Below are 13,787 nucleotides of genomic sequence, written 5' to 3' on the forward strand. Positions count from 1 at the left end.
ATTGATTCCTCCCTCACTTCTGGCCAACAGCATCAGTTAAATGGGTTACATCTATTGTTCTTTACCATATTAGAAATTGAAATGGCTTTGTATTATAATGAAAGTAGTTTTAACCTCTGGACTCCCTCAAAGTGGGCTCAGGCATTCCCAGAAGTTCCCAGACCATAGAGGTGCTATTTTCATGATGCTTCCAGGTACCTCTGACTGGCAGGAAGTTTTTGTAATAAGTCTGTCTGTCTCTCTAGTTAGATCTTAGACGGATGCTGCTGATATGCTTCTGGCAGATGCTCAAGTTAAATTGGGCAGGAGCATTCATTTAGTTTGATCACATTGGGGAAATGTTGCAGTATTTTGGACTATCTTTTGAACCTGATATATTTTCAGTATTTTCCTGATGATGAGTGAAACCTGAAATATCATAATCCCTAAAATATTATACTGAGCAGTAGGTTGTTAGCAATATCTTGGGTATAATAAGTGGCCATTTAGACATAAAAAGAGATGGACTAGTTTTGAAACAAGAATGTGGATTAATAGTGGTACAATCCTTGGTACCCCTGAGATACTAATAGTTCCAGAGGAATATTTCCAGTCCATTGAGTAGATCTTCTTATCTATTTTGGGAATTGGGGGGGGGGAACTAGAATCACAGGGAAAGATGAGCCTTTATCAACGGAAAAACTTACATACAGGGGTCAAATCAAAGTATCAAAGTGTACTCTATCCTCACAAAATATATACTAGGTAGTATTACGTATACATATATGTGTATGTATATGTATGTATGTATATATATACATATATAGTATGTATATAATTTTGTGTGCAACAGCATATTATGTATAAATGTAGTAACATGTGTCAGAGTCTCAAGATGTACTTATATACAATGTTATGGTTTTATTCAGTTGTTTCTGTCATTATCAACTATGTGACCCTATTTGGGGTTTTCTTGTCAAAGATAGTGGAGTAGTTTGCCATTTCCTTTTCTAGCTCATTTTATAGATGAGGAAACTGAGGCAGACAGGATTAAGTAACTTGCCCAGGGTCACTTTGGTAAGTGTCTGAGGCTAGATTTGAACTCGAGATGAATTTTCCCGACCCAACACTTCTAGTTGTATAATATGTTCATGCAAAATATGATCCTGTAACAATGATGTGCAAATTTATGAGTTCCCTATGAAGTTTAAAGTTTGAATATATCAGTGGAGTTTCAAAGTAGATTTAATTTGTTAAAAAATAGTGTAGTTGAGGACTGTCAGTAAAGACATATATATATATCTGTGCATGAAGGCACTAATGTAACTAACATGTAGTTTATGAAAATTTCCATGTAACTTGGTGGCTTATGAATGTATCAGGGTGCCCGTGTATCAGTTTTTATCAGTATGAATGTATCAATATATTTCCAAGATAGCTTATGACAAAGCATAATATATATCAGTGGCGTGTGAATGTCTCTTACTGGGATACAACTTCCTTGTGTGTGTATCTTTATGTGTGTAAATGTATCAGTAGCCTTTCCCTATCCCTGGAGTGTTAAAGTTTTACTATGGCATGTGAATGTATTAATATATAGCTAAATCCACATAGCAACCTTCTTTCTCTGCCTTAAAGTGTAACCACATTAGGAGAGTACAGAAGGGGGTGTGGAGGCTGGGAAAGGCTAGAGGGACAGCTGGACATTGGAGACTTTGATCCCCACAAGATGAGGACATTGCTCCCCAGTACATTGTGGGCCCCATTTTAGGCAGCTTTTTTCCTTTCAACACCCTCTTGTGGGAGGATGTGCTCTCCCCAGGAAGTCCACCAGGGGAACCTAAAGAGCCATGTGAAAATTACTGGTCTGGGACAATGGGTTTGGGGAAATTAAAAACAAATGGAAATTCACTATTTTTCCCTCTTCTCCCCAGATTGCAAGTTTACTTGCCATTATCGATGCCGGGCCCTGATCCGTTTAGACTGTTTTGGTCCCCGAGAACTGAGCTTGGAGCCTACCTTGGAAAGAGACACCAATGTGGTATGGCTATTCTGGTGGTCTGTATCATTGGAGGGTAAAACTGCTGGATAGATGGGGCTGGGAAGGTTGAAGAGCAGTGAGAAATGCCTTCTTCTTGGGAGTTGATGGGAAAAGCAATGCATTTGTTATAGGAAGCCTTGATCTTGAATACCATGTTGGGGGGAAGATCGCTTAACTTTTCTGGCTTCATGCTGCAGTTTAATTGTTAGATAATAGAGAAAACTCTCTTAAAGTTCTAAAATCTATGATCATTATGAAATGGAAACCTGGAAATAGGACTTTCTTTAGATCACACAAGCCAAAGACAGAACCAGGACAAGAACTGAGGTCTGCTAGCTCCCAATCCAATATTCTCTCTCCTGAGAAGCTGGTCTTGGAATGTAGTCTCCAACAGGGCTTCTTAAACTTTTTGGCCTGAGAAATTTTTATGTAATCCTAGGTAAATAGGTATATAAAATGGGTATACAAACCAAACGTTTACTAATAATAAATCACAGTTTCACAGCTCCTACATTCAGTTAGTTACTCAACCGCATATGGGGTTGCAATCCAGTTGTATAACACTAAGGAAGGACAGTTAGCTTGGACATGAACTATGATGCATATTCCTCTACCCCAGTCCAAATATCCCTAGTTACCAAAGCATGATCTAGTCACCCTGCCTTTGCTCGAAGGGAGCCCTTTATCTTCTGGGTTAGTACATTATATTTTGGGATAGATAACTCTTTTTTTGGGGGGGGGTGCAAGCTTTTCCTTATTTCAAGGCCAAGTCCATTTTGCTTCAATGTCTATTTGATCCTTGTTGTGCCTTTTGGAGCCAAGCAAATTAATTTTCTCATACAAAAGCCCTTCACATACTTGAAGACAACTTTTGCACAGTATTGAAGTGTTCTCTTCAAACTAAACATGTCCATTTCTTTCCATTTCTGTCTATGATCTTAAGGCTTTTTCTCAAGTGGTCACCCATTTCTCTAACTTATTAATGTCCTTCTTCAAATATTGTGCCCAGAATTAAATGTAGCATTTCAAATATGATCCAGCTAGGAATACATAGAGACATACTATCACCTGTAGCCCTAGATATGCTTCCCCTCTTAATGAGGACTATCAACTTTTTTATTGATATTTTATTTTGATACCACATTCATTTCCACATATATACCTATTTTTCTCCTTACCCATCAAACTCTCCCCCTGTGACAAATATTTAAAAAGAAAAAACAACCAACATGCTGTGTCTGGCAGCATATTCAACATTTTATACTCCATCTTCTATCTCTCTAGTAAAGGAAGGGGAGGTACATTTGCTCATTTCTTCTTCACAACCAAGCTTACCAGTTTATTTTTATTGTCTCCATTTACCTAGTTTCAGTTGTATGTTTTTCCCCCTTGGTTCTGTATATTACTTCCTGTATTCGTTCATATAAGTCTTCCCATGATTCTCAGAATTCTTAATATTGTTTTATATAGCAGAGTAATGTTCCATTGCATGTATGTTACCTATTATGTTCCCAATTAGTGATAATAATTGATGACACTTACTATATTTCCAATTAATATCAGCTCTTTTAATTGTCATGACTAATTAATTTGCAATCTATTAAAACTCTCATAACATTTTCATAGGACATGAAATATTGTAATACTTCTTTCATCTTGTACTTGTGAATTGGATTTTTTTTTCAAATTAGGTTGCAATTCTTTTATTTATTTGTGTTATATTTAATTTAATCAGTCCTGCACTTTTACATGTTGAGACTTTGTTGGATGCTGTCACATAATATTTTAGCTTCTTTTCATCTACACATTGATAAAATGCAATCTTGCCTTTTTCCTAATCATTAATATAAATGTTTAAAATGGCATTTCATTAAGAATAAATTTTTGGGTCACTGCATTTGAGAGCCTCCTTCTAAGATGCCATTAAATAGTGATTTAATGACTACTTTTTGTATTTGACCATTCACCAACTTCTGAATGTCTTGTGCCATTGTCTAATTCACCTCACTCCATCTTGTCCTCCAGGCTAACATGAAATATTTAATCAAATGTAAAGAGCATTACCTTGTCTATTGTAATTATCGTGTTTAAATAAGTGTGATACTGGCCTGGCCATCCTCAGCTATGATAGCTTCTTGTGATTATCGCTTCCTTTTCTAGACGTTTACCTTGAATGAAATCAAGCTCCTTGGTCAGTGGCTTGCAAATTACATCCTCTTCTTAATTTTGAAAACCTGGACAGCATTTGCCTCTTTTAAATCCTGCGGTGTCCTTCCTGTTCTCTATAGTCCTCCCCCACCCCCCAAGGCAATTGGGGTTAAGTGACTTGCCAGGGTCACATAGTTAAGAAGTGTTAAGTGTCTGAATCTGAGTCACATTTGAATTCAAGTCCTTCTGACTTCAGGCTGGTTCTCTATCCACTGCATCACCTAGCTGCCCCATGTTCTCTATAGTCTTAACATGATCGCTAACCTGGTAGCTTAGCAATCACAATGAAAGATTTTTAAAATCAGTTCTTCCTAATATCTTTTTGTTGTTGAAGCATTGGGGTTGCCCAAGGGTTACACAGCTAGGAAGTGTTAAGTATCTGAAGTCGGATTTGTACTCAGTTCCTCCTAACTCCAGGGCTGGTGCTCTACCTACTACACCATCTAGCTGTCCCCTGATAGCTTTTTTTCCCCACCAAAATTTCCTCCTCTATCCCTCCCTCTACACCTCGCTAGAGAAGTATCCCATGTAACGAATAATCTTTTTAAAGCAAAAAAAGAGGGGGGAAATATCAACAAATCAGCTACTGTCAAAGTCTGAAAATTTATGTGATATACCACCCCTGTGGGCTTCTAGACTGTGGAAAAGAGTGAATGAAAACATCCTCTCATATCTCTTCTTTGGAGTCATCCTTGCTGTTTGTAATTTCCCCTTTTAATTGCAAGGGTGCTGGACAACGAGTCAATGAACCAGAGGGTGGTCACACAGGAAAAAGCAAAAATAGAACACAGCCATTTCACAGTGAAGTGGTCAACACTATCAGAAGCTACCAGAATGGATGAGGAGGATAAAGACTGAGAAAAGACCATCTGATGAAGCAGTTGAAATTACTGATGACTTTGGAGAAAACTGTTCATTGGAGTGGAGGGGATGAGAATCACTTTGTATTCCTCATATTTATAATTTCCTTCAGTAATATCTCAGTACATTCAGGTACCACAATTTGTTTAGCCATTCCCCAATCAATAGACATCTACTTTTCTTTCACCAAAAGCACTGCTATAAATCTTTTTGTATATACTGGAGATTTTCTTCTTTTTTATGGCCTCCTTGTAAAACACTTAGTACAGTTTCTGGCACATAGTAAATGCTTAATAAGTGCTTGTTTTCTTTTCTCCTTCCCCCCTTGCTGTATAAGTCTAGTAATGGAATCTCTGAATCAGAGGATATGAACATGTTAGGCGCTTCAATTGGTGATTACAAGTTTCTTTCCAAAATGGTCATATTGATCCACAACTCCATTAACAGTACACTAATGTGCCTTGTCTTCCCACAACCCCTCAACCACGTATTCCCCTCTTTTGTCACCTTTGCCAGTTTACAACCAGTGAGATAAAACCTCAGGGCTGTTTTGATTTGTAGTTCTCTAATTATTATTGGTTTTCTTATTATTAATGGTTTAGAGAATTCTTCCATACAGTCGTTAAATGTTTGCAGTTCTTTTGAGAATTATTTGTTCATATCCTTTGACACTTATTTATTGGAGAATAGCTTTTGATCATACTTTCATCTGTAAATACATATATACGTTTATTGTTGTTTTTGTTGTTTTCCAATAGCCAGCTTCTCTACTTATCCAAGTGCACTGAAAATTTTTGAAATAGGGAGTGACATGAGACCTGCACCTTAGGGAAATTACGTTGGCAACTAGGAATGTTAGGATGAGGAATGCTTAGGGTGAGGAGAGACCAAAAGCAGAAGACACAAGGGGCTGTTGCAGTACTCCACAGAGAAGTGATGTGGGCCTGATTAGGAGTACTAGCATATGTCTGGAGAAAAGGGGATAGTTGTGAGATATTGTGGGGTTAGAATCAACAGATGATTGGATATAAGAGTGGAAGGAAAGAGATGAGTCTAAGACTATCTCCAATGTTACAAATCTGAATCGCTGAAAGTATAGTGGTTCTTCAATAGAAATAGAAAGTTTTAGAATTAGGAGGAGCAGAAAATGAGATTTGTTGTTGTGCCATGTTTAATGTGAGTTGATTATGAATCATCTAGATGGAGATTCAGGAGAAAGTTGGTGAGACAAGCTTCTAGAGAGATTACAGCTGGACATTCAGATTTGTGATTTATTTGTTTAGAACTAGATCTTGACCACATCAAGACAGATGAGGTCAACAGTGGGAAAAAATAGAGAAAGAAGAGAAGAAAACACATGCTTATTGCAAGGGTGCTGGACAAAGAGCCAATGAACCAGAGGGTGGTCACACAGGAAAAAGCAAAAATAGAACACAGCCATTTCACAGTGAAGTGGTCAACACTATCAGAAGCTACCAGAAAGGATGAGGAGGATAAAGACTGAGAAAACACCATCTGATGAACCAGTTGAAACTACAGATGACTTTGGAGAAAACTGTTCATTGGAGTGGAAGGAATGAGAATCACTTTGTAAAAGGAATTAAGGAGGTAAAGTCAAGAAATATAAATGACCGGAGCTATAACTAGCAGAGAATCATGGGAATTCAGACTTAGGGCAAAAACATTGGTTGGAAACTAATCTGTGCTTTAATCTGTTGGCCCTGAAGTGGATGGTAAGCACTGAATTTCTTTCTGTGTCAGTTATGGCTGACTCAATGGCACTTGGCCAACAGAAGGCTTAAAGGTGCCAAGGACCTAGGTGGTGCAGTACCTAGCACCAGCCCTAAAGTCAGGATGACCTGAGTTTAAATCTGGTCTCAGACACTTAACACTTCCTGGCTCTGTGACCCTGGTCAAATCACAACCCCAATTGCCTCAACCAAAAATAAATAAATAAATAAATAAAAGGTGCCAAGGACCTCTTTAGGGAGAAGATGTACCCTGTTTCCATGTCAGCACCCCTGGCCTGAGACTCCCTTCTGAGGGTTGTATCATCAGGTCCCTCTCCAAGCCAACTTTCCCCAGTGGCATTAGAGCAATTGTACCTGTTTGGGGAAGACCATCCTAATCTTGCATAGTCTGGACGTCTCCAGCACAGGGGACCAAAGGGTTCAAAGTATTCTATGTGTATTCTTTTCTGCCTCCCAAACCCACCGTCAACTTAATTTGCTGGAGGTACAAGAATTCCCAGTTATAGGAATTTGGTAGAAGTAGATGGCTTTGTTTTACTGATGCTTTAAATATAGGCCAGTGGTGGCAAAGAACTGGAAATTGTGGGGTTGCCCATCAGCTGGGGAATGGCTAAACAAGTTGTAGTATATGATCATGATGGTATACTGCAACACTATAATAAATGTTGAACTCTTGTTTTAGAAATACATGGAAAGACTTGAATGAAATAATGAAGAGTGAAATGAGCAGGATAAAAAAAAAAACACAGTAACAGCAATATTGGTTAAGAAGACGTTTGAGCAACTCAGTCATTCTGAGTATTATGAATACTCAACTCAATATACATATATATGTGTATATGTAGGTATATGTATACCTATTTATGTATATACACACATACAGATACATAGCCATATACAATATACATCATACATATATATATTTATACATATTATGGATAATGGTAGTTATCTTTAGGAGCAGGGGGGAAGGGAGGGGAAAATATTATAAATGCAAAGCGGAGAATAAAAGAAAATTTTAGATGTCAATGAAAGTAGTTTCAAAAATAATGTGTAGTATTTATATAGTTTTTAAAAATAAACTGTGCATAGTAAATTCATGATTTTTTAGTGAATCTTATTTTTATGTTGTGCTATATACATAGAAATGTTCTCTTTTTGTCTTTAAATATTTAAGTTCAAAATGAATTATATATGTATACATGTATGTACATATGTACCATTGTTACTTCCCAGTAGCAAACCCCTCCCCAAGCCTCACTTTTAAGAGCCACAAAGTTAAATAATACTTATATTATTATCACAAGTGCATCTGACTGCATGGATAATGATTCACACCCATAAGCTACATGAAATAAATTGGAGGCAGAGGGAAGAGGAGGGAGAACAGACAACCCAACTGCCTCTCTGTGGAGAGGTCAGAAAACGCAACTGCCTCTCAATCTTGTATCATCATTTATCCCCTCACATGAAGAGATCCATTCTCCAGGTCTGAGTTCGACCTCCAGCAGCCACTGGCAGATGGCTCCAGTATCATAACAGTAGATTTTAAGGTTCTTTGTGGGAGGAAGGAGGAAATAAACATTTATTAAGTACCTACAGTGTGTCAGGTGCTGTATTAAGCACTTTACACATATTATCTCATTTGATTCTCCTAACAACTCTGGGAAGTAGGTGTTATTATCCCCATTTTACATTTGAGGAAACTGAGGTGGATAGAAGTTAAAACAACTTGCTGGCAAGTTTTTGAAGTTCATTTTTAACTTAGGTTTTCCTGACCCAAAGCCCAGTGATTTATCACCTAGTTGTCTCCCCTGCCCCTCCCCTTGCTCCACTCCCCTCTTTGTTTCACTTTGTATCCCTAATTCCTAATACAGTACCTATATATCAGTTCATACACATCTTCTTTTCTTTTCTTTCTGCACAATAACATTTCATTATTTTCATATACTACAGCTTTTTCAATCATTCCCCATTTGATGGACACTTAAATTTGTTTTCAGTTCTTTGCTACCACAAAAAGTGCTGCTTGAAATATTTGGAGATATATAGATATAGATATAGAGACATATCTTCTTCTTAACTTCTATATTCATCTTCAACTTTCTTGGGCATAGACTTAGTAATGGGATTGCTAAGTCAAAGGTTATGGACAATTTAGTCCATTCTTCTTGCATAATTAAAAAAAGACCTTTAAAAAACTTTTTTTTGGTTTTTAGCCATTTTTACTTCCAAATATTTCCATCCTCCTTCCCCTACCTAAAGAACCATCAAATAAAGGGATAAAAGCAACCCAACAAAACTAACCAATATATCAACCAAGTCTTAGAATATAAACAATATTCTGCATACACACTTAAAATCTCCCACCTCTGCAAAGAAGGGAAGAAAGTATGTTTTTTCATCTCTTCTTTGAACCCAACCTTTGTCAGTGTAATTGAATAGCTTGCAGAAGTGGAGTGTGTTTGCTTTGGTTTGGTTTGGTTTTTTACAATTCACATTGTGTTGCTGGTGTTTATTGTTCTCCTGGTTTTGTCCTCTTCACTTCGAATCAGTTCTTCTAAATCATTCCATACTTCTATATTCTTTATATTCATTATGTTATATAGCACAATAATACTCTATTACACTCATGAGGAAGAATTTGTTTAAAAATTGCTGAGCATCTGCTTTGCTTGCATTTCTTTGTTACTATAAAAAAAATTGCTGCTGTGAGTATTTTGGTGTATATTAGGACTTTTGTTTTATCTTTGGGACATATGCTTAGCAATAGGATATCTGGGTCAAAGGATGTAGATCTTTTAGTCACTTTATTAGCATAATTCCATATTAACTTTCTAGAGGTATTTGATTAAGTTTGTGCTTTTCTTTCTTTTTTTTTTTTTTTGCATGTGTAGTATGACTTTTATCATTCAGATTGCATGTACATTTTTAGTTTATTGTGGGATACAATGTAAGTTACTAGTCTAAGCCTAATTTCAGTCAGATTGCTTTCTAGTTTTCCTAGCATTTCTTCCTCAAGTATGGAGTTTTTCTCCCAAATAATTTATATTTTTAAGCACTGTGTTAAATTGTTTCTAATTCTTTATTTAGTTAATTTTACTGCTTTACTTTTCTTTTTTTATCCAGTATCAAATAATTTCAATGATTACTATTTCGTAATACAATAGAAGCACTATTGTTCCTCCGTTCCTGCATTTTATTACTTCCTTAAGATTCTAGATCTTTTATTCATCTAGATAAATTTTGTTCTCTTTTAAATATTATATGTTATTCTGTATATTTTTAATTCTATAAAGTATCCCCTTGGATATCTGATCTATACAGTCTTAACTCTGTAAATTAATTCATTTAGTGTCATTTTCATTATGTTGGCATGGTCTAGCCATTAGCACTAAATAATTCTCCAACTATTTATTTAAGTTGTTCTTTATTTGGGGAGGGTTTTGTAATTGTTTTCTATACAACTCTTAATTGTGCCTTGTTAGATTGACTCCTAGATATCTTGTGTATTTTATAGTTGTTTTAAACAAGACTTCCCTTTGTATTATGTCCTTCTGGATTTTGTTATTGCTATATACAAATGCTAATAATTTCCACTTTATTTTGTATCCTGTGATTGTCTCAGTTTATTTGTTGAGAGAGAGAGTCTAAGCCAGGAAGAATCTGATTGTTCCCAGTTACGGACTCATAAAGTATATATGTGTCTGTATTTTTTAGTCATGTCTTTTAAATGATTCTTCAGTGAGAGTAAGAATCACTCCTATGGGCCTTTTCTATTCCTGTCCCCAGCCCAGATCATCTCTGGCTTTCCTCCCATTAACCCACACATATAGTGAGTTTTTCCAAAGAGAAACCCCAGTCCAGGGGCTGATACTTGGTCTCTCTTTTTGGTCTCTCTTTCTTTACTCACTCTCTTCCCATCTAGTGGATCTGGTGAATATCCAACACTCACTAGCTGCATCTTCCAGAAAACTATCAGATGGAAGACTATTTCTACCATGACTTATCATGGGCTCCTTTCTTTTATGTTTCTGAGGATGAGAATGGGAATCCGCTCATGGGCTCTGTCCTAACAAAGATGGAGAAAGATGATAGCTACCAAAAACACATCGTGTCTCTGGCGCAAAATGTTTCCACTGCTTGCTTTGTCTAACACAGGAGTTTATAGATTAGGCCTTGAGGGCCTTGCATGATTAAAAGCTTCAATGTATAACATATCTGAGCATCAGAAAAAGTAACTGTGACTTTTTACGTATATTCCGCTGCCCTCCAGAGCAGTGAAGCAGAGCCCACACACTATCAAAAAAATGACAATATATTATCCTACAAAGTGGGATCTAACCTAAATGGCAGAAAAGCTGAGAAAGCATCTAGAGATGAGAAAGGCAAACGAATGGTGTTAACTTCATGAAGAACAAGAGGGATCCCAAAGTCATCCACATGGGGGAGTGCTGTCATCAGAAGAAGGAATAAGGACTTCTCGCCAAGAACAGCAATAGTAACAGCAAGGACCTTAGAGAGCAATGAAACAAAGGATAGCTCAGAAGCCTCCAGTTCAGTGTCCTTAAATCCCAAGTTTGAGATTATGTTGTCCTTAAGCCACCCAGATGTCTGGCTGTGTCTTACCCTTATCCACAAATCAATCCCTCCATTTGAACCATTTGGAGCCCTGAAGGCTGCATTAAAAAACAATAATAGCAATAAAAACTTGCTGATTCTCTGGGATTGTCTAGGTAAAACCACCATATCATTATCAAATAAGGATGGTTTTTGTCTCCTCTTTGCCTATGTTTATGCCTATATTTCTCCTCATGTTATTTCACTAGTAGTATTTCTAGAACTAAAATGGGAGATTGGAAGCATCTTTGCTTTTATTGCATTATTCAGACTTGATATCCAAAATGATCAAAGGAGCAGCTAGATACAGTGGATAGAGCACTGGCCCTGGAGTCAGAAGGACCTGAATTCAAATGCGATCTCAGATACTTAACACTTATTAGCTGGATGATCCTGAGCCGGTTGCTTAACCCCAATTGCCTCATCAAAAATAAATAAGTAAACTTTTTAAAAAATGGTCAGAGAACTTCACATCTCTACTCACAGTACACTAGTATTCACTCCAGCATGACCCATCCCATTTTTGCTAATTTACAAGCTGTGAAATGAAATCTCTGAGTTGCTTTGATATGAATCCCTCTTAATATTTATGATTTAGAATGTGTTTTCATTAGTTTATTTCTAATTTGTAAGTCTTTTGAAAATTCTAGTTTCTTCATTGGAAAAGGTCCTTAACCTAGGTTCCATGAACTTTTTCTTCTTTTTTAAAATCTTGTTCAATATTTTTTCCCTAATTACATGCAAAAACAGTTTTAACATTCTTTTTTTCTTCAGATTTTGAGTTTCAAATTCTATCCTTCTCCCCCATTGAGAATGTGAGCAATTTGACATAGATTATACATGCGTAATCATACAAAACACATTTCCTTGTAAGACATTCTGTGAAAGAAAACAGACCAAAAAAAAAAAACCCCAAGAAAAATAAAGAAAAAATATTTTTGATCTGTATTCAGGCTCTACCAGTTCTTTCTCTGGAGATGGAGAGCATCTTTCATCATTAAGTCCTATGGAATTGGCTTGGATTATTGTATTGCTGAAAATAGTAGATCACTACACAGTATTGATATCACTGTGTACAATGCTTCTACTCATTTCATTTTGTAGTAAGTCTTTCCATGTTTTTCCAACTTGACTATTAACTCTATGTTAGCATAGGACTCTACTTCCCAAGTGGAAAGGGCACTGTCTCAAGCTTTTTGTATAACTGTTTTCAAAGGTGATTGGGGGGGGGGGCTGTACATTTTTGGCTCTTCCAAGTTGATATGGCCTAGGAAGAATCATATTTGCTATTCTAATGTACTGTGCACTGGTTTATGAGAGACCACAAGTACTCTTCTTTTGCCTCTTTTTCTGCATGTTTTTTAATTAAAGCTTTTTATTTTTATTTATTATTATTATTATTATTATTATTTGCTGAGGCAATCGGGGTTAAATGACTTGTGGAGGGTCACACAGCTAGGAAGTGTTAAGTGTCTGAGATTAGATTTGAACTCAGGTCCTCCTGACTTCAGGGCTGGTGCTCTATCCACTGCACCTCCTAGCTGCCCCCACAAGTACTCTTTTCAACTTGAACTGTGACCAGGGTCTCCACTTCTTTGCATCTCACAAGCTCTGTTGTGCTAATGCTCTTCTTTGAATTGGTAGTAAGCTAACCCAGAACCACACCCCAGATCCAAGTATTAGCAATACCACAGAAGCCTACCCCTAGTGCCAGCAAAGGGTAAATCTCCTTTTGACCCTTTGTCTGATCTCTTTACTGTCAGTAGTCCCAGAGGTCTGGAAACCAGCACTGCTGCCACTGATTCGTCACCCTAATAAATGTGTTCCTGGTTTCCTGGGGCCTGATCTGCATTCCTTTCTCACCAAGACACAACAGACCTTTCCTGCCAATCTTCTAGATTGTCTAGGGCCGGAGAGTTGTTTCACTTTAGTTTTTTGTAGGTTCTGTTACTCTAGAATTTTAGAGTCGTTATTTAAAGATTTTTGGAAGGGTTTGGGAGAGAGCTCAGGCATGGTCTTCCTCTGCTCTGCCATCTTGACTCTGCCTCTACTCCATGAACTTTTTTTTTCCATCCAAATCAAGGGGCAAAGATTTTATTATGCTATAAAGGACAGGCTAAATCCATAAGGAATTTTAGCAAGGAAAGGGATTTTAACAATTAACAAGGCGCCTAAGATATAGTAGAAAAACGCCATTAGGGGAATATGCCATTAAGGTGAGGCAAGTGTGGAATTACTCCATTGAATAAAAGTAAATTCCAAGAGAAATTATTCAGGGAATTACAGTAGAGTGGCTCTTTTTTGAGGCAACTATAACCTCAGGGTTG

The 13,787-nt window shown here is 37.0% G+C and overlaps 1 protein-coding gene across 1 annotated transcript in view; it reads left to right on the forward strand.

Moving 5' to 3' along the window:
- Positions 1–13,787, forward strand: part of RASSF1 (Ras association domain family member 1) — a 39,649-nt gene that overhangs the window by 7,861 nt on the left and 18,001 nt on the right. Inside the window, exon 2 of the mRNA XM_003762311.4 lies at positions 1,914–2,020. Within this exon, the coding sequence (XP_003762359.1) occupies positions 1,914–2,020 (107 nt within the window). The remainder of the gene's footprint in view (positions 1–1,913; positions 2,021–13,787) is intronic.

This window comes from Sarcophilus harrisii, chromosome 1 (assembly GCF_902635505.1).
Source record: "Sarcophilus harrisii chromosome 1, mSarHar1.11, whole genome shotgun sequence".
NCBI lineage: Eukaryota > Metazoa > Chordata > Mammalia > Dasyuromorphia > Dasyuridae > Sarcophilus > Sarcophilus harrisii.